The sequence below is a fragment of the Folsomia candida genome, unplaced genomic scaffold (genome assembly GCF_002217175.1).
Source record: "Folsomia candida strain VU population unplaced genomic scaffold, ASM221717v1 Fcan01_Sc007, whole genome shotgun sequence".
Taxonomy (NCBI): Eukaryota; Metazoa; Arthropoda; class Collembola; order Entomobryomorpha; family Isotomidae; genus Folsomia; species Folsomia candida.
The window spans coordinates 4823814-4848682 of NW_019091199.1; the positions used below are offsets into that span (position 1 = coordinate 4823814).

The 24869-nt window shown below is 41.0% G+C and overlaps 5 protein-coding genes across 6 annotated transcripts; 1 reads left to right on the top strand and 4 right to left on the bottom strand.

Annotated features, from left to right (window-relative positions):
• On the top strand, positions 1-22397 carry LOC110852805 (protein pellino). Of its 2 annotated transcripts, none has more exons than XM_022100933.2 (16): positions 1-653; positions 2794-3240; positions 9664-9811; positions 12047-12130; positions 13478-13608; positions 13780-13846; positions 19899-19955; positions 20018-20165; positions 20237-20319; positions 20401-20531; positions 20622-20649; positions 20811-20909; positions 20980-21030; positions 21120-21177; positions 21244-21285; positions 21362-22397. In XM_022100933.2, exons 2-16 carry the CDS (start codon positions 3125-3127, stop codon positions 21448-21450), a joined length of 1332 nt encoding a protein of 443 aa, XP_021956625.1. In that variant the 5' UTR covers positions 1-653; positions 2794-3124; the 3' UTR covers positions 21451-22397. The 2 variants fall into 2 exon arrangements, with proteins under 2 accessions (XP_021956625.1, XP_021956626.1); XM_022100934.2 differs by having other exon boundaries at positions 21123-21177; positions 21362-21461.
• On the bottom strand, positions 4798-6623 carry LOC118436330. Its single transcript, XM_035854152.1, has 2 exons — positions 5280-6623; positions 4798-5198 (listed from the first exon to the last, which is right to left on the bottom strand). Exons 1-2 carry the CDS (start codon positions 6571-6573, stop codon positions 4888-4890), a joined length of 1605 nt encoding a protein of 534 aa, XP_035710045.1. The 5' UTR covers positions 6574-6623; the 3' UTR covers positions 4798-4887.
• Positions 9835-12008, bottom strand: LOC110852807. The gene is made up of 4 exons (XM_022100936.2): positions 11578-12008; positions 11113-11501; positions 10763-11041; positions 9835-10689 (listed from the first exon to the last, which is right to left on the bottom strand). Exons 1-4 carry the CDS (start codon positions 11837-11839, stop codon positions 9916-9918), a joined length of 1704 nt encoding a protein of 567 aa, XP_021956628.2. The 5' UTR covers positions 11840-12008; the 3' UTR covers positions 9835-9915.
• Positions 18252-19881, bottom strand: LOC118436332. Its single transcript, XM_035854153.1, has 3 exons — positions 19097-19881; positions 18857-19033; positions 18252-18798 (listed from the first exon to the last, which is right to left on the bottom strand). Exons 1-3 carry the CDS (start codon positions 19477-19479, stop codon positions 18318-18320), a joined length of 1041 nt encoding a protein of 346 aa, XP_035710046.1. The 5' UTR covers positions 19480-19881; the 3' UTR covers positions 18252-18317.
• Positions 21703-24792, bottom strand: LOC110852806. The gene is made up of 7 exons (XM_022100935.2): positions 24163-24792; positions 23863-24083; positions 23641-23766; positions 23367-23573; positions 23170-23304; positions 22838-23096; positions 21703-22774 (listed from the first exon to the last, which is right to left on the bottom strand). The coding sequence occupies exons 1-7, from the start codon at positions 24502-24504 to the stop codon at positions 22520-22522; spliced, it is 1545 nt and encodes a 514-aa protein (XP_021956627.2). The 5' UTR covers positions 24505-24792; the 3' UTR covers positions 21703-22519.
• Positions 24793-24869: the final 77 nt, after the last annotated feature.

A 24869-nucleotide genomic window follows, 5' to 3' on the forward strand; every position in this document is an offset into this window, starting at 1 on the left:
CCGACAACTGAAATTCAAAATTCGACGACATTTCACACAAGTATTAAATATACAGGCAAGCAAGTACAGTATTCTGCAATCAAATATGCAAATTCATGAGACAATAGGGTTCAGCATTTAATTTTGTCTCCCAAGTTAACGATCCCTAGAGGGCCGAAGGGTTGGCAGGTAGTTGGCAGGTAGTAGCACATGGAGTTTTCAAAAATCGACGATTCACTACGACATGATTTTAACTCTTGTGGTTAATCTTTGTCTGAGACGTTTGAAGTGAAGTCGGCGTTGTGCGCATGGTTTATGTACAGAGAGATGATGGTTTGGTGTTGATAAAAAGTGAGGATATAAGTGCAGTGCAGTGCTGGCATTCATTCGTCGTCGTATATCAGCAGCATACGAATTCAGTCCGTCTTTAAAGCTCGACTCTTCGTTCTTTCTTCTTATTCTACGGCCAAATATTTGGTTACAATAAGAAGAGAACTTTTATAACACAGCTGCACCAACACCACGTTTGATGTTCATCATTCACCAACGACGACAAACTGCACGTACATGCAAAGATAAAGTTATTACATAGTTGAACAAAAATAAAACAAGTGATCTCGTGTTGTGGAATTTGATAACTCAATTTGGAGCTCTATAAGAAAAGATAAAGAGTCGTAAGTTCCAGCTTTTGTACAATCACTAGTTAATAACTACTTTTAATATATAAATCAAGAGTTTACACATTGCACAAAAACATAATTCTGAACAAAAATAAGTAGTCCACCAGTTTTCAGTTTTCTTATGAAAATCCAAAATTTATACATCATTATCAGATATTTTTAAGTAAATGTTATCTTACATTGTTAGCTTTTAAGTTTCAAACACAGTGTTTGAAACACTGTACCCATCGTTAAATCTATTTTTGTGTCGATTTGTTTCCGATTTTGACATCAGTAGTGACCAGAGTACTATGCAGTGAATGTTTACCAACCTTGTGACTTAGGAATTTAAGATTCTTTGTAATACATGGCATGACATTGCATAAGATGTTATTGCTCACAAAGGCAGAGATCATAATAATCATAATAATTCTCTTTGTGCAGCATAATACATATTATGCGATGGTGTTAACAGGCAGGGATGAGGAAACAGGTTGAGTTCAAGTTAAGATATTCGTCAGTATTACATGTTTTTATCAACATAGTTTATCATCATGCATTCTTTGGGTGGGTGGTTGAGAGGTTATATTGAGGTTGGATGTACCGTTTAAGTAATATTTCTTGGCTTGTAGCTGCTGCACTTTACTTTTATATGTAAATGTAAATATGCACTATGTACTTACTCCCTCGCTTTCTGCACCTCTCATGATCAAATAGATAAGCTCCGCATTGCATCGTAATAATAATAACAAGAAAAAAACCATAACCACAGCCACATTAATCTTTTCTGCTTGTGTAAGTTGGTCCAGTAAAAGAAAATAATTCGCACTACTGCAATTTTTCAGTGGTCAATTTTCGCATAATAATTTCTTTCTCTGACAGTAAAATGCTTATAACTTCGTCACGGAAGCGTTAAGAATACAATTTCGCATGTGACCATATGTTGTGTTATCTCCGCGAATTGTGCAGATGCATGAGACACGATATTACGAATTTACGAAGAATGATCCGCTCAATTCGTCATTTGTGGCAACAATTGACAATGGAAGTCCACACCTGAACTCCGCGTCCGGTCGAAAGGAAGGGTGGCAATATGTGTTGGCCAGTCTGCCCAAATTAGCAGTTTCCGTTGAAATAGCAACCCAACCAACCGCAGCAGATAACTAACGCATATTAATAATCACACAATGGTTTTATTATTATGCATGCAAATGTGCAATACACACACATGCATACAAATATTTGACCATACAAAGTTTGCAAATCATTGTTATATAAACTGAAATTAAACCACCGTTCATTTCATTAGTGAATTTAGATTTGAACCATAAGTCTGCGTGCATATAAAAAATTGGGTTCAATCGGGTTAAAGAGTATTAATGTGCATATATGCATGTACTTGTATAATTCATCGTCGTTTTCATCAAGTTCAACAAGTGTTGTAGTGTACTTCTTGATATAATAATTTGCATACATATATATTGGCACACATTGCACATATATTGAAATATATATTATATATTTCATATTGTTTTATTATTCTCCCCAGTGTTAATCCATTCCATATAAAAATAATATCAAATCAAATCCTAGGGTCCAATTTAGTTGGAAATCCTCGATCTTGTAGTCAATTTGATCACGATATTTTATGATGTTATATATAATTACAAATCGACGGAGGACTTATAGTTACAGATAATTTCACTTTAAAGATAGCATAACTCGTCGAATAACCATGTCAGATCGTTTCAGATACTGGCCACTGGGTCATATTTTCTTCTGCCCAAAACAAGACTGGGCCAGGGAGATAAGTAATGTGATATTTGGTACTATTTATAGCCCTGTTCCTCTTGCTAGTACATTTATATTTGCATAATATCCCGATCTCGACAAATATTTGATTTCCCTAAAACCATTCGTAGAATGACATGATGGCCCAGCGAGTAATAATAAGAAGTATTAGTAGCAAATGTCATGCTGGTCGCAGAAGTTATTTAGTTGGTGGTGTAACATATTATGTAGTTTTGTGATAAGAGCTTATCATATCAATGAAATATGTGGGTCGACCGGAAAGCTTTCTCACTCGCTCTCTCGATTTACGCAATATTCAATCTAATCGTTTAACAAAAAAAAGTAATCGCTTCCTGACTTTCAGTTCCGAGTTTACCGATCTGATCTCCATCTCCCCCGCAGCTACGGAAGGAAGGAAAAGAACTGGAAAGGTGTCGATTCAGGATATAAGTACAAGTGCCATCGAATAACAAAATAAAATTCGCCACCACGTCAAAACGCACACGCCAGAGAAGAAAATGTGACTCTGTAAAATAACAGTGACATTCGTAGCTTCCGTTTCTTGAAGAACGCCGATGAGTTGTTCGTTTAACTCTGCGTTGGCGCTGCAAAATTGTTTTGGAGGTGTTGTTTGAATAAAAAGTGATCTCGGAAACATTGTGGAAGAAGAGAGGGGGAGAAGAACGACGTCGGCAATGGGCCAGTTGGACGGTGATGGGCGGAGTAAGGAAGACGTAACGTCAGGGTCTGGACCCTCCGTAGGATCTCCCACGTCAGATCCTGTCAAATATGGGGAACTCGTCGTTCTCGGGTACGTGAGCTGATTTTGATTTTGCTAATTATTATGCAGTTTCAGTTTAGGTTATTTTTCTGTTTAAAGCAATTTAAACACTTAATGGTGATCATCTCATCAGTTTTTGCTGCGCTAGACTTTTCATGAACCACTGAAATCACCGCTAAAAGTGATTGCGGATTAAATACTGTAAAAATATCGATGTATATAATGTATGGTTGGTGACTAGCAAAACTGTGGAGTCTGTTGCTAGCTGAACAACGTGATGAGTCAACACGATTTTGGGTTCATATTTATTTTTCATACGCTGTTTTTTACGTGCCAGTATAACGTCCTTTGTTTGCTCTCCGTCAAAATGTGCCTTTTACCACCACCACCAATTCGCTAATGTTATGCAAAACACGGCTGGGTGAGAGTATGATTTTACATGAACAACAACAGCAAGTAGTAGCGTCACTCTTTTCCTATTCGCCCTCTGTTTTCCTGTTCATCAATTCCATCCCATTATGATTATTCTTCGTTCCTCGTTCGTGAGCAGTGATACTAATTCACAGGTCAAAGTCACCGCAATGTACCACTCTGCGCAAGCATTGTAAATGCAATTACACAAATCACCATGTTGTTGAACCTGCAAGTGGTTGTACATGGGCCCAAGAGTTATGCTCATTCGTCCGGATATGTAGCAGTGAAACTCCGTGCCACATATTTATGCACAATTCGTACATATTTGGGGGCATAGAAATTTCAAATTTCATCTCATTATTTTTGATGGTGCTTCATGCATGGCGAAAAGTGTCAGACTTTATTGGAGAGGTGTACGTTGCATGCAAGGCGACAAAAAGTTCTTTGAGAAATTGCTTATTTGTTCCGTTGTTGGGTGTCCCGCATATCAAAAGTGTGACACTACACAAATTGCGAAAAGCCTTTAGCCAGTCAGTCAATCTAGAGTTATTTGGCAAAGTGAAAGCTTGTCTCTGTGGTGAAAGAAATATAAGAGGAGGAGGACGTGACTGGAGAACTTTTCTTCGTTTCTTGGGAATTTGAGAACTCGAGCTCACAGTAGCAAGTATCCGAGAGGTGTGATTATTTGCGGAGTGTAGTTGTCTAAAAGTTCTCCGACTGACATTTTAATGGATTGATGAGACAAGTTGACAACTAATGGTGTACATTACCAACCAACCAACACTTCTTGCTGCTCAATAAATACGATGATGAGGACGACAGGAGATGGAAACTTGAACACGTTTTGCCTGCTCTCTGAGATGATATACTTTACATCATCGAGATCCCGTGTCTCATGTATTGCTGAGCTGTTTAATACGTTCAATCCCTTCTCTTCCTTTGTAAACCCATTTCTCCTCTCAAACAAGTGTTCGAGAAGGACGTGGCGATGACACTTTTCAGAAGCTGTCCTCAAAAGAAAGATCACAAAAGCCAATGCAATGCGTACTCGATCGATCTCCTTTTTTACACTCTTTGTACTTTTTGAGAATTCCTGGTGTCGGATTTGATCGTCTGCTTTGAGCAGAAATTCGGAAATCAACTCTGAAAAAATAAAATAATGCACACAACAGATTGTTGTACATGTACTTATTTTATTAAAACTTGATAAGTGGACATTTGTTGTAATTAGGGAGGTTGGCTTGTAGAAATAATGCGAGTAGATCATTGGGAGCAGGTGACCTCTTCGGGGAAGGCGCATGTGAGTAGTTCTGGGTGGAAGAGGAGTGGGGGTGGACACCTGAAGACGTTGAGCACCTCGGACCGACACATGATGTAGAGGGAGCAGTCGTGAGGGTGGGGATAGCTCGCATCAGGCTTCCCCACGCAGGTGAGGTCACAGTCGACCACGTCGGGAAAGTCGCACGCCTTCTTCACAGGATCAAAGAGGAGCGGAGGCGGACAACTAAACACCAACAGCTCTCCATCGTGACAACCAATGTACATCGCACAGTCCGTTGGGTGTGGATAAAGTCCTAAAGAAGTTCAATGGATTTTTCAAATTGCGAAAGGAGAATGACATAATTCAGTGCAATATTTTGTAGCATTTTGCATACCATTTGGACGATCCGTGCATGAGAAGAGGTCAGGGTTCAAGGTGGTGGTACTGATTGGAACTGTAGTTGTAGGAGCTACTGAAGTGGTCATGGTGGTTAGAGTTGTTGTTGTGAGGGTTGTGGGCGTACTAGTGGTAGAGGGTTGACCTCCGGTCGTTGTGGTAGGAGGCAGAGTCGATGGACTCAATGGGGTGAGGTCAATGTAGAAAATGTCGTCGTGAGTGACCGTCCCATTCACAGTGTAGTTGAACGACTGGCCTCCAAAGAAATAAATCCTGTTCAAAGTGTTGACATAGACCGCGGCTGGCGCGAGGGTGAAGTAGCTGAGTCCCTCCACGGGAAGATTTCTCACAGGCAAAAACCGATTTTCGAAAGTGACAGTGTCAAACTGGATGATGCCTCCGGTCGGGGTCAAAACATTGTTGTCGTCGTCTTCATCACTCTCCACATTGGGGAGGTAGCCTCCGATAATGTATGCAAACTTGTCCCCATCAAAGACGGACGAAGGCCAGTAGATGAACTGAGGCAGGGTTGGTGGTCCCACGGACATCATTCGCAGAGTTACCAGATCCAACTCGATCGCTTGCTTCTGTTCCAGGGTGGAACTGTCGTCAAAAATGTACATTTTGAGGTCATTCCCACGAACAGAGGTTCCTTGGTTGATAGCGAACGGGAGGGTGGAGACGTTTGCGTATGTGAGGAGTTCGAGGTCGAAGGCGAGCAAACCGTCGCCAAAATCATCACCGCCCAAGATGTAAACCGTGTTGTTGTTGTCCAATATCTTGACGGAGGTGCTGTCTTCCACGTTGTAAGGGAGCGAAGCCGCCACCGTGCTCCGATTGGTTACGGGGTCAAACTTGAACACAAAGTGATGACCATCCCCACCTCCAATGTAGTACATGTTTCCGAAAGCGTCGGACTGTATCGTGCCTCGCCTCCCGTTTCCTGGCAGGACGCCCACCGATTGCAACGTGGACGTAGAGACGGAGAGGGACAAGATCTGGTTTTGAGACACTCCATCCGCTCCTGATCCCCCCAAGAGGTAAATAAGGTCATCCCCGTTAAATACGCCTCGTGGGCATCGATTGGGGAAAGGGAGCTTGGCATCCAAGTATTCTGCAGTCAGCAGCTGACCCTTTGACAATTGTGACAAGATCAGGATGAAGGAAATTAGAGTGACGACACGCGAACATAAAAATAATATCGAAGTCATTCTGTACACCTTATTAATAGCAGTAGTTTGTGTTGAGGAAGTTAATCTACGCAACGACAAGTTATAATTATGAATGTTCATTTTTGCAGACCTACATATTTAGTGCTGATCTAACTCGAGTGAGATTATGAATTATCCTACGTGGAGATAATAAGTAATCATTGTCACCATTCTCAGCATCCGGGCTGATTGCTTTATCAATTCGATTGTATAGAATTAATAAGTAGTTTCCTTTGTCACGTTTGACGCTGATTGATTTGGTCCAGTTGGTTTATACGATTGCATCATAATCAAACCAGTCGTGAAAATTAATCAAAGTTGAGATGAAGAATTACGCATCTCCGTCGGTATGAATTTCTCCCGATACTCGGTTACATTCCGTGTTTAGAAAAGACTTACATTTTTTCCTAACCCAGCATATTCATCTTTTATACAATGTACTTACGTACCTACATTGTAAATATGCACAAACGAGAGCGATGGGATAGGATCAGGCTCTTTTGTAAACTTTCTCCACCTGCACGACGCAGATTCCCCTCGTTTCTTTTACATCAAAGGAAACTGGGCATCTTGCTTTCTCCCACTGAAAACCCACGTAAGAGAGACAGTAGAGGAGATTATATTCCCTGAAAACCAATGAAAACTCGTTCGGTAAAAAGGGCTTTAGATTTAACAACCTGGATGGTTTCCGTAAAAAGGAGAAGGACGCGGGCGAATAAGTCTAGACCGTCGAATCGTGCTTGTAATTTCTCTAATGGTTTCTTCCTCCTCTTAAAACTAAAAAGATTGCATGTGTGGGGTGCATTTTTAGAAGAAAAAAAAAACAACAAATACCCGCACACACATTCGTTCTCGCACCCTCTCCATTGTTGTGGATACATCTTCTGCTCGAGATTTATTGTCTGACGGTCTCGTTTTTTGCTCCCCTTGTTTCTGTGATGCGTGTGTGTACATGGTCTGGATACTACTTGGGTTTGACAGGTAGAGAGAAGAGACGGTACATCACCTGTCATTATGACTCTTACTTAATGTCCTGCATCGATGGACGACCAGACGAATTGATTCTAAACATCCTCACTTTTTGATGGAGAATTATCGAAATTGTCCAAATCAAGCGTATACAAGATCGTTCTCGTGTCAATTTGATGACGTAAATTAATGTAGTTTCGTATTTATCGGGCATACGTCTCGTCGTGTCGTGTCTTCCCAAAAGAGAGTGAAATTGGCAAACTAACAACAACTCGTTCACTCGCTCTAGCTATAAAATTTCCCGTTCATTAATTCCCCAAGTTTCCGGAATGAATGGTTACATAGTTTGCAGTGCGAGTTTGTGTGTGGCGAATGTTTCGGATCGGAGAAGGCTTATTTTGGTCGCACACACATTCACACACACGCACGTGCACATTACTCTTGTATTCTCGGAGATAAAAGGTCTTTGGCCCACTCGTCTCTTCATTTCATGAGAATTTTATGGGAAGGCTTTTAACTTTGTCGTGGCGAATGTAAACACAATCTAAATACTGCACTCTCGTCCACGTAGCACGCGTAAACGGCTGATCAGGGAGCAATCAACGCGACGACGACTTAATTATGTGAAGCACTTCCCCCGAGAATAATTATTGGCATACTTCATAAAAATGGGTGTCATAAGAATGCCAAGGCAGGTGTGGTGGTGAGATAAACAATGAAACAAAATTGTGCAAAAACTGTGGTTCTGCATCTTTTATACAGACTCGAAGTTTGATTATCAATCTGCAAACAGTGATTGTTTAATATTTACATTTAGAGAAATGTTGACTTGTCCCACTTTTGGCCAACTCGGGTATATGTGCCTATTATCCGTCATCCTCTTACTACTCCTCCTTCCTACTTTTTGTCTCAAATTTTGCACCATTTTGCTCGCCTCATTTGTAAATATACATGCATGTGCATAGCTATGCAACAGAAATTGAGGCAGAACTAACTGAATTGTGACATAACGAGAGTTGAGACAAATGCGCAAATTCTGCACGATTGTTTAAAATCAAGACTTACTTTTGGTCTGTGAATGAAAGAAGGAAACTGTCGGATTGTGTAAAATCAGGCCCGTCCGTGTTAGTTAATATATATACAAATGTGCCTCTCGTAAATGCGGTGTAGGTAATTAGCAACCAATTTGCGGTTGGTTCTTCTACTACATGAGGCGGATACAACACAATTACATATAACTCGCTCAAGTTGAATAGACAATCGTCTTTTGTGCCAAAGTGGTGTGCAACTCATTCTTCGCAATGCGATCAAATCTCTTGCAGGAGTAACATTGCTTCTTGGCAAAATCCAATCTCTTCTTATGTGAGAAAATCATAATCACGATGCATTATTACGTCCCCTTCTGAAGGATTCGATAGTCATGTCTTAAGTCTCTGCTTATTTGCACGGCTTGGTTTTACTCACAACTTCCACATCTACAAATATGTAGCTCGGTCAATTGATTTCATTTCTATTGCAATGTGCACAGAGAATTCTTTGTTTGTAAAGGATTCGATTTCATTAAAAAAACTTTCTGTGAATTCTGATGAGGATAGTTTTCTCTCGAAATTATTTTCAGCTTCATTTTGGTACGCTGGGAAGGCAGGGTTTGAAAGTCATCAGCACATTTATTTATTAAGGGTCAAACTCACTGATGATGTCTAAAGTTCTAATTTCAAAGAGCGTTTTGATGACGGCGGGATGTGGAGATTTATGCATGCGCGATTAGGTATCAGGTGAAATTTTTAGTTTTTTCCCGTCTGTTGTTCACACTGGAAGAAATTGATGCAATTTGACACAATAATTTTAGTCATCTTAAAACCAACTTCTCGGGTTGGCCGTGTTCACCTTATCTTTAGTTCTTAGATCACCACATTCATTGAGGCATAACGAAAAGAAATTGGTTTTCTTACGGACCGTGACATGAAGTAAGTATGCGAACGACACCGTACTCACGTCAAAGTTCAAAGTAACTGATCCGCGAGGAATTAGAGCGTGCAATCCAATGTAAAACTGATGCCTTCTTCACAAAAAAAATCAAAGTGTGCCTTTCTTAAAATGATATTCGATCAGAACTTGAAATCTATTTCAAGCATTGCAAACTTAAATCGCAACGTATGGGCGGAATTGTTTTTCTCTATTGTCAACCTTTTCTGGTCGCAGGTACAATGGATTCCTACCTCAAGGGGACAAAGGTCGTCGGAGATCAAAGTTCCCTTTCTTCCGAAGAGAGAAGCCGACGGGGATCAAACGGTCGAGACACTACGTGGTCGACACGCCACAACATTCCAAGGCCGTGCTAGACGCTCAGGTAACAAATAATCTTTCTGGATATATAATTTAAACAAAAGGAATTCATTTATTTATTAATATAACAAAAACCGGAAACAACATCACATATTTAAACAAGTACTCTTAAATCCAAGTAATAACAACCTTCCCATAGACTTTCTTCTGGACACCCACCTTCTTCATCTTATCAACATCTAAAACCTGTCTCTCTTTCTTCCCAACCATCTCAGTCTTGTAGATGGGAACCATATACTTAACATTCGTCGGAACAGTTTGTAATTTATCTTTCTTTACAATAATCTCTTTACCCGTCATCATCACAACAAGATCATTAAAAATAGCACCGTCCCAACCATTATCAAAGTGAGTGAACTTCTCGGCGAGATTGTAAACATTGTTCCCATGCACCGACTTCATCCCCATCATTTGAGCGACGAGAACACTTTGGTGACCCAAGGTCTCAACTTCCAGTGATTTTTTCAAAATTTCTTCTTTTGTGGATGTGGTGGGGTTGGATTGAAACACGTCATAGATGTTCTTGGGGTCAACTCCCTCCATCGTGGTAATTTGTGTGGCATGACCTCGGGATGATTTCAGGACTGAATTGCGGAGAACTGCGTGATCCTCACCAAACCGAAAACCACCCTCTTGGTTGTCACCCACGTAGACAAATGGAAAAGTGTTGTTGAAGTTGGTGGGAAGGTGGGGAGAATGTTCGAAATTAAGTGAGTTGTTGTTTTCCCCGATTTTAAACCCCATGTTGTTTAACTCCAAGCCTTTCTTGAGCTCAGCCAGGTTCCCTGCTTTTGTGGTGATGTCACAGTTTATGAAATGGATCTGCTCTGCTGGTTCTGTAGTGACAGAGTTGTGTAGTGACACCATCAGAGACATTTGAATCTGGTGGGAGGTGAAAAAACTGTTATACTTATATTATTAACTGCAATGATTTTTTAAAACTAATGCCACATACTTGTAAACTCTGAAACATTGCTACACTCTCCTCGGAAAGATATTCCAAACGTTTCTCTATTACGAACCAAGCTGTTGGGGAGTTAGTGACATATTTTTGGATACTCGTCCGTTTGTACACTGGTCCCCACAAAATGGTATTGATTTGGAGATCATCAAATTTACCCTTTCTCACTGGTGGGAAAACAATCGCTATATTAACTTTTTCTAAATTTGTTACGTCCCTAATTAGAAGAATCTCCCTCTTGACAATTGCATGCTTGCGACAGAACACATCCAGCTAGTAATATTATAATAATAATTAGGCATTTAACAAAAATTATAGGCATCGATATATTTAAATTAAATTACCATTTTTTGATCACCGCAATTTTCTGATTTACATTTGGAACCTGAAAGGTCCTTCCAGTTAAATTTCTCCCCCTCCTTCTTGACTTTGTAGAACAATCTTCCCCCATCAAACTTTACCCCCACTTGTTGATTGTCATGAATGATGGTGAAACCGGGAGGACAAGCAGCTTTCCACGCGTCGCTCTTCCCATACTTTTTGAAATGTGTACTCCACACCGTCATCAGATCCTTGTATTGGGAGGTTGACTCCATCGTGGAGTAGTTGAACTCTACCAAGGGATGTGTCGTCTGGAGGTAATTAAAAATCGCCATTCGTACTGTGAAGAGAGGAGATTCTGTCTTTCTGCTCGGCATGGGGAAAGTACTAGACGAGGATGGGGTGGGTGGACCTACAATTGAAATTATTTCTCCATAAATAATTGAATTATTGCATAATCAGACGAGGATGAGGAAAACAACCATTACCCTCACTGTACAAATTTTCAAATTCTTCCTGCGAGTTGATGAATCCGACCACATCATTATCACTCAATGTGACCCTGCTCCTCCAGTCGACTGAAGTATCTCTTTTTGGTGGTGCGACCTTGAGTTCGAAAGAACTCTTTTTTTTCTTCTCGGGGGGTTGTTCGGCGGGTGAAGGAGGAGGAGTGTCTATCCCGGCAGAAATAGTGGGGGTGGAGGTTGACTGAGTAGGGGTGGCGCTTAGCCGCACGACGAAACGATCCATTTTTAAAAAATTTTAAAATTTTAAAAAGTCATTTAACAAAAGACTTTTTTATTAAGAGAAAAAATACAACTAAATGATGCTGAAGAAGGAGAGAAAATGAAAATGTTGAATTTGAATGAGGTGGAAGAGAAAGTAGGAAGTGCCAAGTTGCCCCTTGGTAAGACATAAGACATAAGGCGAGATACATTTATTTATTTATTTGTCCAGGTCCACTCCATCTCGTATACGCTCTCGAGAAATCAGGCCGTCGTCGTTGAGTACGTTCCAGACGAGGACACGGACATGTTTCAGGTAAGAATAGACAACAATCGTCATTCCCTCAAGGTGTGGAAAACAGGGCGTGTTGTTGTGCATTTAAGTAGTTGAGTAAAGCAATGGCACCCACGACGATAATCTGTATTCACGCTTCGACATTTAAATTTTTGCGATGTGTGATGTTAAGCACTTTCATGTGCAACAGTTGTGTTTTATTTAATGATGGCTCGTCACTATTTTACCTCTGATGATGACTCGCCCTCACTCAGTACAACAAGTCTGATAACGTCGTACAAATGTAAAAATTAGAGCTGTCAATTTGTGTATGACATTTTAATTGGAATACAAGAAGAACCCACGATTAACTGACATCGTTTCTATGGGGTGGTGCCCCATACGGTTGCGACAAATGGATTATTTTTTAGAAAATTTTCATTTTTTAAATCGTTGGGGCAAAAGTCCTTTGGTTTGCCCCAACGACTTTAACCATGAATAACTTTTGAATAGGCAGACAAAGAGACTTAATTCCTGAGGATGAAATCATCCTAATTTTTAGCTTGATTTTTTAAGCTAAAAATCTCGAGTGTACTATTTCGAAAATTAAAATGTTTATTTTGAAGAATATCTCCAAAATATACGTTTTTCAGGAATTTCGAAGCCAATTCTTATCTCACAAAATTTTATAATATACCAAACTGATCGTATTATCTAGACCGATCGATTGACACCCCACTGGAGGGTGTGAGATCACTTGGTCCGGATTTGACCTAGGGGGTCATCTCAATCCTCCAACTTAGCAACGGTCCACTCACACCATTTTGTCAGTACATAATAATTAAAATTTAATTTCTTCAAAAATGAAAATTTGTGTTGAAAACAATTCATTTGTCGCAACATGTATAGAATGATAAAGTGTCAAATAATATTGAGAAGAACCCCAGACCATTTCATTTCATTAAGACGGGAAAATTAGCGTGTGCATTTCCAAAGTTACAGACTGAAAGCATTTGAATTCGTAAAGGTTGTTTTTGCCGACATCGTGGTTTTGAATATCAAGGAGCACAATCTAAGACGAACGGGCCAATGCGTAACGTTGCCATCGGCATAATAAATGCAAATGCATCGAAACAACAGCAACATACTATTTGACGAATGTGGGTCGCTCGCAGTCATTGTTCATTCAATTGTAGTTAGTTAGTGACATATTGTGACTCTTTTTTAGTCTGCTCTGCTGCATGCGTTTGCCTAACAGGTCTCAATTCAATCACTGTGTGCACATTTTTACTCGTCAGAGATAACTTTAGAACATGTTTGGATGTTAACGAGGAGATTTATGTTCTTCAGATGCAATGCCGTTTTTTTATAATATTCTATTTCCTCTAGATTGGCCGATCTTCCGAGATGCCGATTGACTTTGTGGTGATGGACACTGTTCCGGGAGACAAGTCTGGGAGTGTGGACAAAACCATGCAGTCCACCATTTCCAGATTTGCGTGTCGTATTCTCGTGGACAGGTACATTATGCAAATACGCCCATGTTATCAAAATTTACTTTATTTGTGCACTTTCTCTCGCACGGGTGGTAAATTTATTGTTCTCTAACCTAACTGTGATGGTTAAAGAACGTGAGATACTTACTTGTGGTAAATACATGTGCAAATTTCCTGACATGCATTTTATTACAGAAAGCCACCCCATGCCACTCGCTTGTTCGCAGCTGGGTTCGACTCATCTAGAAACATCTTTTTAGGGGTAAGTCCACACTTTTACTCGGAGCATAACACGCGTTGTTGAGGAAGATTCCAGCCAACCAAGACCGAACATTGTCAAAATTCGGAAAGCTTTCAGAGGACCCATTTTGCTAATCCGATTATTTTATTAGAGAGGGAAACAGAACTAAATAGGTATTCGCATCATCATAATGTCACAGAGTTGCTTATGAACGTGCAGAGAAGCACTTTAAATACTCGGACAATACTACGAGAGAGTAAATGGAGGGAAAGTTATGGAAGCACAGAGTTTGTTTGTGCTGGTAGAGTTTTTGAGATGGAGGGAGAAGAAAAATGACCAATTTCCCAAGTGATGCTGCTCTAGGATGCCGAAGATGATGAGGATGTAAGTGGTGGTGTAGGTTTTGGTGGATGTGGCAGTGATTTAGACTTTGAAACGAGGCCATCATCGATCGAACACTTGTCTCGCACATCCACCATCCGGCCTTGTGCTATTCCTACGGATTCATGACCCAAATCGTCTCTCTCCCTCACCAAACGGCTGCTCTCTCTTTCTCCCTGCTTTCCCCACGTACGTTCGTAAGCCACGCAGGCAGCAGTGGCGACGACGGCCTTCTTCCTTCCGCTCTTCCATCAGCCCATTCCGTCCCTGTGTGTGTGACCCCTCAGTCACTGCGAGCAATACATATTTACTCACTCACTACTGACTGAGCATGATTTCCTCCAAAGAGGAACGAGCCAACGAACGAGCGTTTCTGGTCTTTTTATTCAAGTGGAAACCTAACCTGGTTTTATTTCTTTTCTATTACGTGTGTGCATCATGTACTCGCTCGGGATCCGTAATGTTCTCCCACCCATCCCATTGTCTCACTCAAAAGAGAACAACTCTCCGACCGAGCTTCCTTTCATGTAATGAGATTTGAGAGAGGAGAGGAAAGCAGGTGGTGGTGGTGGTGACCATTCTGGTTTATGTTGGGCTAAGGCCAGGCTTTGTCTGTTCTCAATTGCAAATTCCACTCCACTTTCTCTTCACGGCCTCCTCTTGTGCATGTATGGTAGAGGTGAGCTGGATCGTCATGTTTTGAGATCCAATCCGTCCAAATCCATTTCACCCAACAAATTTCGGATCCAATCCATCCAAATCCATTTGGCCCAAAAAATTTCAGATCCAATCCATCCAAATCCATTTGGCCCAAACAATTTCAGATCCAATCCATCCGAATCCATTTGGCCCAAAAAATTTCAGATCCAATCCATCCAAATCCATTTGGCCCAAAAAATTTCAGATCCAATTCATCCAAATCCAGTTGGATCGGATCAGGGCATGGATTATCCAAAGAATTATATATATGTAAACTCATCGTTAGTGTTCGGGATAAATCTGAGTGGACTGTATATGTGTCACAGTGTGTGCCATGCAACAAAACTATGGCTCAGTTACTGTTAGGATGAGATCGGAGTGTTAAAAAGAACACTTCCTGATATTCTTTATGGTGACGAAATTTATCCAATTCGACCAAATCCAATCCACCCAGATCCTATTCATCCAAATCCATTTCACCCAAAAAATTTGAGATCCAATCCATCCAAATCCAATTCACCCTAAATTTTTCAGATCCAATCCATCCAGATCCATTTGACCCAAAAAATTTCAGATCCAATCCATCCAAATCCATTTGGCCCAAAATATTTCAGATCCAATCCATCCAAATCCAGTTGGATTGGATCGGGCCATGCATTATCCAAAAAATGGATATCCAGCTCACCTCTAATGTATGGGCTCGTGCATTTGAATGCAAATGGCTTTCGTGTGGTTTGGCCCGGAGGAGAAAGTTATTCTTCGGAAGGAAGAGGTAAATTGCGGATGCGAATCACATTCATTTCAAGGCGAGTCGTGAATGCACACAGAGCAACTTTATGACAGGTGTTTTGTTTTGAGAGATGTGGATTATGTACATTCAGTCAGCCGCACTTTCTTTACTCCTCCGTCCGTCCGTAGGCATAACACAGGAATACGATTTGTCTTCAAGCTTTACAGTTTAAAAGTTTTAGCCATTACATAGTTTTACAAGGAGGAGAGAGCTACAAGAAATGGTAGATTGAAACTTGGCCGTTCCGTTCCATGATTATCGGACTGACGGCGACAGGGTTGTCATAAATAATCAATGAGTCCAGTGACACATGTGCTCGCATTTGCAATGTCTCGATGTGGTTTACGACGAATGTGACGTAACGTACGTATGTATGCAAGTGTATTTTCGAATGAAGGAATGTACACAAATAGTTATTAAGCATAGCTGGTCGGCCATACTTCTCATCTCGTTCACCTTTCTGCTTCAACAGAAATATGAGGACTGTGGGTGAAGTCGTAAAGTGAAATGACACTGGCTGGCTCTTTTCAGCGTCAAACAAAGAGGAGAAATAAATGTCATCCACGTGACTAGAGAGAGATCTCTCTGCTGGTTGTGTGACAGTTGATTATCAGCTACGTACGAGGACTGCATGTCTGACTGGCCTTTTGTTTCCCCCTGGGACTTAATTTGTACTTTTGGCTATTTGTAGACAGACACGCGTCGGAGGAAAAGCCGCCTCTCTCCCTCTCTCACAACACCTCCTCAAATGGGGGGTGGGGGTTGCTGGAGACTCTGATTTATCGCCTACTTTATGACTTCCCACCATTTCACCTCATGAATTATTTACTCCCACTCCCCAATCTTTCATGGTCTTCAAAACGTCCATTTGCTCAACTTTAGGGCAGGAAAGTCAATTTATTAAACAATTCCACAACAGTCAAGGCAAATCTAAATTAGGTTCCCCACATGCTTACATTTTGTACTAAATATAATCAGTTAGCGTTATTACTAGAGCTGAAATTGTGCTAAGGAGCAGCGCTGCTGCAGCCCGATGTCGATGCGGTGACCATGCTCAGCAGATGGTCTGCTTTCACATGTCGTTCCCTTGCCGCCTTAATCTTCAAGTTGTGAAAATAGCCGAGTGCGTTTGCCCACCCACCACTGTTGGCGACAATGACGATGAGGGTGACCGTGACTGGGTCAATCACGCCAAAAATACTTTCCACGACGAGGAAGCAGTAGACGATGGCCAAGGGGCAGTAGAGCGTGAGTGCGATGATCATGAAGGTAGTGAGACATTCGGAAGCGGTGGAGTGACGGTCAGGCGTCGAACGCACATTTTTGTGCGGTACTTTCTTCCGCATGACGAGTCGCTGTTGCTCTACGACCCTTTTAATTTGTCTGTAGCCCAGGGTGGTGCAAAGGGCTTGGGCTGAGGATGATGAGGTCACGTAGAATCCAAGCGCTATTCCACCTCCGGTACGCACATCTTGCAGCATCCTGGACATAGGTGGTTTCAATCCAAGATTTTAATTATTTTAAGTTTCTAACCCGATCCGCTTTCTAAAATGGAACAATAAAAGTACCAATATCCAGACGGCCCAAAGGCGCTCAATGGATAAAAGACTGCAATGGAAGCAGCGATGAGGGTGCCACACACGACATGCAATTTCCATTCTGCTTTCCCCAAATTGATGTCTACTCCTCGGACGACACGAATGTATGTGTAGATTGCTAGACCAGCGTGCATCAACTGTTGATAACTGTAGCGTGTGTAGTAGGAGAACAGAATGACAAGTGCTTGGCGTAAATAAATAATGAACTCTCAACATTCCAAAATGTGCAATGTGTAAGAGTAACTTGCCCGAGAAAAGTCCAGATATTAATGGACAAAAGGATAGACACGATCTGGCTGGATGGATAGCGATGTGTCGTTACCAGGTAAAAGTGGTCAATCAGGTGAGAAATGCTCCACAGGGCATCCGCCACAGCCAAGTAGAAGGGAAATCGGTCGGCAAAGTCCATCCGGCTCCGTTTCCCCCCCTCATTCTGATGCCACACTCCGCATAAAATGGAAACGATCACGACGGTGCACGAGGTCAACGAGGTTACAATTAGGCTCATGGCCAAAATATGGATAGTGTAAAAGGCCATATAATTTTCACCCAGCACGCTCGATCCTCCCAACTCAATTTCAGAAACATTGAAGAACCACTTGTGCTCTGACATTTTGTACTTGATTGATGACTTTTATTAGTATTTTTATTAGTATTTTTTATTAGTATTAGTTATTAGTATTAGTGTTATTAGTATTAGTATTTAGTACTGATTTTTATTAGTATTTATGAGAACAGAAAGTGGTGAATGTATGCATAGGATGAACTAGCACGGGACAATTCCAAGAAATATGGCAGTGTAAGTAGGTCTGAGGTTTGAGGTTCGTCACATATCGCGGTATGGGCTTGTTGGTGGTTACCAATACTAACTTTCCTTAAATTTTGTGTCGAGTTTGGAACCGTGACGCATTTCTTGTGCTCATGCTATGCAATACTTGGAAACAATAAATTAAATCGATTGAGCTAAAAAAACAGCGTGTTTTATTGGTTTCGACTCTGTCCATTTTTTAAAAGTTTGTGTGGTTTAACTGGAGACGGACAACCTTGAGCTGCTCTCCCCATTGGACGTGGTGGCCGTGACCATCGTCAATTTCTCCGCTTTCACCCTCCTTTCTCTGGCCGCCTTTATCCTCAAATTGTGAAAGTAGCCGAGTGCATTTACCCACCCGCTGCTGTTGGCTGCTATCACGGTGAGGGTCACAGTGATGGGTTCAATCACTCCAAACATGGTTTCCACTGCGAAGGCAAAGTTCAGGATTGGAAGCGGACAGTAGAGAAAGACGGAAATTGCCACAAATGTGGTCAAGCATTCTGATGCCGTGGAATTGCGGTCGCTCTTCTTGTTGACCATTTTGCGTCGCTCTTTGAGCACCTGCTTTTGGCGCTCCACAATCCCTTTAATTTGCAGGTACGCTATTGTAGTCCCCAGAGCGTGAGCTGCGCCCGCCACGGCGATATAAAATCCAAAGACCGATCCAGCGGTGGCGTTGATGTTTAAGAAAACCCTAAGGTTCAAGAAATCACGTAGTATTCACTTGGACAAAAATAGATCGGCAATGGTACCAGTATCCAGACAAGCCGTATGCGTCCAGAGGGAAGAATATGGCAATGGGGATGATGATGAGGACAGCACTAGTTGCATGCAATTTCCACTCTGCCGTCCCCAGGTTGATGTCCACTCCTCGCACGATGCGTAGGTATGTGTAGATGGCAAGTCCAACGTGCATCAACTGTTGGTAACTGGAGAGAGAGAGAGAGGAGAAAGTTCATCAGATATTCATTATGAGAGATGTGATGAATTACGCTCCAAATATCCAGACATTGAGGCTGAACAGGTTAGTGGCAGCCTGGGTGTAGGGGAAGTGCTGTGTTGTGACCAAATAAACGTGGTCAGCCAGATGAGAAATGCCCCAGAGACCATCTCCCAAGGCAATGTAGAAGGGAAAGCGATCCGCAAAGTCCATCCGGCTTCGTTTTCTCATCTGATCATGACACCTCGCTTTCCAAATGCCCCACAGAATGGAGGATATCACAGCCACACACGAGATCACGGAGGTTATGAGAACACACATGGCGACGACGTGGATGATATAAAAGGCCACATAATTTTCACCCAAGACGCTCGATCCTCCCATCTTTATTTCTGAAGTGTTTAGAAACCACCCGAATTCTGAATGGGACTTCATTATAATTCTAAATGACTAAAATTGTGTGAGGTAGTTCAACTAATGATGGTATGCGACTGACTGAACTGACTGCTGTTGACATTTTATAATACAGGTTTAATACATAGTTTTTTAACCATTCATTCTAAAATAGGACTAGACGTACACAACTTGTGGTGCTTATAATTTACGGTTGAATTGCAAAATTTTCCTCCAAGTTATTGGTTATTAGTCAACAAGGCAGGAATTTTCGGTTTCATGCAATGCACATTTAGAGACCGCATACTCGATATATTTATTTGCATATCTATGTATCGTATCGTACGCAATCTGGTGTTCGTCGGAATTTTGTGGTCGTGTCTTAACCCCATTCGCTCACAATGCGTTACTGCTAATATGTAAGAATAAGTAATAACCTCATCTTGTGTATATTCTTGCAGGAGAAAGCTACAAAGTGGGAAGAAAACGGAGTTATTGATGGCCTTACAACGAATGGAGTAAACATTACATTCCAGTCATCCATGTTTAAACAGTGCTAAATTTGATCGTGCATTTGCAGGTCCTGTTGCTCCACGTGAAAGGCAACTTTGTGGACGGAGGGGCCAAACCACTTCCCTGGCGTGAAGTGTCCGTCAACGGAGGTCTTTACACAATGAGAGAGTCGAGATCTGCGCCTCAAAAGGGGAAAAAAATGGATATGGAGTCGTGTAAAGAAAATAAATAAAACAAAATAAGTTTGAGATATATTCAAATTGAGGCAAATAATATTATGTCTCAGGCATCCTGGAAGACGGATCTATGATTGATCTCTGCGGCGTCACGCTGCTTTGGAGGTCTGCGGAAGGACTGGAGAAGTCACCGGTAAGCAAGAAAGTTTTAGAGAAAACTGCTTCAGGATTGACAACCATTTTAAATACAATGTTGGTTTCTCTATGTCCGTAGTCACGCAGGGAACTGGAGACGCTTCTCGATCTCGTGAATGCAGGACGACCTCAATGCCCAGTAGGATTAAATACGTTGGTTGTGGGCCGGAAGACGAATTCTCTCGACAGAGAACCCTACATCTATCTCAAGTAAGAAACCAGACATTATTATTCATTACGCTTAAGATAAGTACGCGTTTTCCCCCCAATTCATAATATTTCTTTCACTTTGTTGTTTAGATGTGGACATGTGCAAGGACTTCACGAGGTATGTATTTACAAGTTTACAACACTGGATTTTATGCGCTATATTTTACCCTTATTTGAGGGACTAAATACAAAGTACTTGTAGTTTGATGTGCACCTCGTGTTATTATTTCATGGTCTATAAAATTAGGTCTTGCATTCGTTTGTGTATAATATTTTCAGTGGAATCCTGGTCAGAAGAAAGGTACTGAATCAAAGGAACGGACGTGTCCCATTTGCATGACCATTGGACCCTTCGTCGCCCTCACCATGGCTTTCGAGGTAAATTCCATCCCACACGCTAACGTGTGCGTTATTCTGGTCAAACTAATTTTAATAATTTCATTTCTAGTCTGCGTGTTACTGTGATACTGGAGCATTGACGCATGCCTTTGCCCCACAGGTTGGTTGGCACAATTTAATGGATATCGTTGTTCAATTTATTCAAAATTAGTTGAAACTATCACTGACTGCCCTTTGTTTTATATTCAGCAGGCTGTGGGGATGTTTGCATTCGTGCCTTGTGGTCATATGGTCACAGCGAAAACAGGTGACAATAGATGGACTGTTCTACATAATATGAGAGTTTACTAATCTTGTCTATTTCATATTACAGCCAACTACTGGGCAAACATACCTATCCCACATGGGACAAAGGGTAACTACAAAACATAATCCATTTAACAAAATCCATAAAATTAGAATTGATGTTAGTAAATTTCTTTGTGAATCAGGTTACCTAGCAGAATGTCCATTTTGTGCCACTCCACTCGAGGGGTCGACAGGCTTTGTCCGTTTAATCTTCCAGGACTGGATATCATAAGATAAATTTATATTGTAGAATCGACACTCTCATTGAAGAAAGAAATCAACATGAAACTTCTCGACAAGAGACTAATGCCAATTTATTTTGTGAAAGCTATTGGACTGTTGTTGTTAATGTTAATATCTTTATTACTATTGTTATCATGACAGTGTTCCATCATACTTCTTCCCCTTTTACAAAGCCAAGTGCAAGCAATCAGCATCAATGGGTGGCGAATACCATGAGTTTTCATGCGCACGATGGTGTACAGTCTTCGTTTCACACTCCTCAGTCCTTCAGTTTATTTGTGCAGCGTTTCTTATCGAGTTTACTACTACTAAATATTTAATTAATCTCGTATTTTAGATTCCGAAGCAGCCATGATTATTTAGACTTATATGCTATACTTACAAATATAGACTATATATACTTGCGGTGATCTATATTCGACTTATGTACTGTCTGCGGTATGAGCCCGCATTGTTATTATTATTCTATGACTGTGTATTATGGTTATGATGATGAACTTATATAGTTTATAAGAACATGCAGTACTTGTATTATTATGACGAAAAGCAAGGTTTCAGTTAATACGTGGAAATTTCATGGATGTTGTGAATACTACTTGTATACTTATTTATAGCGAATGTATGTAGTTTAGTAGCGAAGCATGCAGAATTTCAATAGAAGAAACACGTTCGGAATTTAGAGGATTTTGGGACTAAAGTAAATGCAAATTATGGTGAAAGTAGAAAAAATGACCCGAGTACAAAACATAACTTGACGTACATAATTTATACCATTACTTCTACAACTTGAGTTTGTTTTAAGTGTTGAAAAATACACATGGATTATGATAACGCATGTTTACAAAGATAACTTATTTCCAGAAGCATACATACAATGTCTTATGTTATAAAATTTGAGCCGTTTTCTAAATAAAAAACATTTCGTTACGCATTAAATGAGATTCTACTATTTCTACTAACAGTTACATTATTCTCTCTTCATACTAATTCCTGTAAAATAACTCTCATCACATAGAGTAAGTTCTATGCAATAATTCCATAGTATGCACCACCCTGATTTACGCAATCGTACACAGCTTTTGGGAAAGCTTGTTTGTGCTCCCGATATCAGCCCTCTTCAAGTAGAAAGTATCATTCTCGGGCTCGAAGGATGGGGCGAGTGCAAATTCGATGGAACGAAACGGAATTGGGTGGACGTCCCCACCTTTGAGTTTTTTGGAGAGCAGACGAATTTCTCCTGAAGTTCCACATAGAACGGTAGCCACAGTCCACCCACTGCCTTCCTTCGTACCATTAGAACTATCATGCAAGCCCTGAATAAGAAAACAGCTTTCAAAAGCATAATGATTAAAGAGTCAAGTAACAAATCCACTCACCATGTTCAAAAGGTATACTCGAAATTTGTATTTAAGACCGGCAGAAAGGGTGACGGGAGAGTCCAGGACCAATCTACTGCAAGACTCCCTAGTTACGCGAATCGTTGCATCCTGAACTTTGATTGTCCTGTAATTTGCCTTGGGTTTGGTTCCAACACTTTCTAACATAACGGTTTTGGCTTGCGTCAAACCAATGCCTTTTTCCGGTCTTCCGTATAGCAAGATGCTGTGCAGAGTAATTGAGCATTCTGCTCGAAGTCTGCAAGTAGTGGTAATGTATGATTAGGTTTTTCAGATATTCAAAGCTATTTATTTAAGAAGAGTACACATACTTGATTCCAATCCAACGTCCACCTGGAACATGGCCATATTTCATTGACATCTTGGGAGAAAAAAATTCCGCCGAATACATTTTACCCGTCCGTCCTGATTTACTGAATGGGAGACTCATCAGCTCTGCTGCCACCCTATTTGATACCCAAATTAAGAACAGTACTTACACAAAGTTTGAAAATAATACGACACTCACGGATCTTTCTCCAATAATTTCCAATAATACTCGAGTAATTCACAGTCTTGTCTTTCCACTAATCCTGTTGGGAGAACCTTTTCGCGAAAATAAGCTGGCTTCATGGCCGGAAATCTGATTAAGGAAGTAATGTCACCGACCAGCCCACGAAATTGTTGGAAGTTTTTAGGGTTGATTTTAGCTTTTTCGCATTCTGATTCAGCCCACCTGTAAAAGAAGAGACGGATGTATTTATTTAAGAATAGTTTGACGACAATGAATTGAGTGAGCTCACCTAATCACAGCATCAAAAACAAGGTGCTCCGATGTGATGATGGCATTCTGGCTCTTCAAAAGAGCACAAATGTTGGATTGGGTCAAACTTAAGAAGGCTCTGGACTCTATCAGCCCTGAAAATCGTCTAGAAAATCATAAAACATATATGAACATGCCGTGTACAATTCGTGGTCATACTGACACAATAATATTGGTTCATTGAATTGAAGCAACTACTTACGGGACCAAATACCCCAACGCGCAATTGTAAAACTCCTTATCATCCAGACGTTTCGCCAATTCCAAAATGTCCACTGCCGCACTTATTCCTTTCATATTGTCCTTGATGTGACCCCTAAAGTGCATGACCACTTGTTTCATCTCGAACTTGATTGCAGTCTCCAGTACTCGTACAATCAATTCCCAAGGCAAATTGGACGGAAAAGTTTTGTTGTTTACAAACTAATTGTCGGTGCAATTAAAAATATTTACATTCCATATTTTAAATAAGTAAAATGACACAACACCTTTCGACTATTACCTCGATAATGATTTCAACTGCTTCAGCATCCTCTTCTCGTAGAATGATCCATTCTGGCAAAGAAGAGTTCATTCTGCGGACAATCTTTCGAGCAAAGAATACCGATTCCGACGCCAACGTTCGTTTGTTACATGAGAGAGTCTTGGTTTCTTGGCCAGTTCGACCGACCATCAGCTTAACGAGGCCTTTCGGTTCTCCTCCAGACCCCAGAGTTGGCCACCATCCTGTCACGTCTTCTTCTTGTCCTTGTAATTGCGACTCATTCGATTTGGTAGGATTGTTGCTTGGTCCGCCTCCGGACAAATACGCATTAGAAAATCCAAAACTCGAAAATCCAGACATTTTGGAGTTTTTCTAGGGTGGGTTAATAGCAGCGAGCCAACAAACAATTGACAAATTGACAAACAACAACAAACAATTGACAATTTCCTGTAATAGTCAATCAAAATTCGACCGCTCCGCTACTTCTGCTGCAAGGCTCCAAAAATATGCAACAAAACTTGTGCTAACGTATACCCACGAAATGTCAACAATAATAATCTGCTAGTTTGATCAGAAGACCGTATCAAAGAAATCGTAGCTCCGTACTTCATCGGTCATCGTCCTTCAAGTCGACAAGTCCGCCGGCGGATGGAAAATCAAGTTCGGGTGGATTTTCGAAAGGATTTTCAAAATTGTGCAGCCGTAGTATCACATCGCCCCAGGAA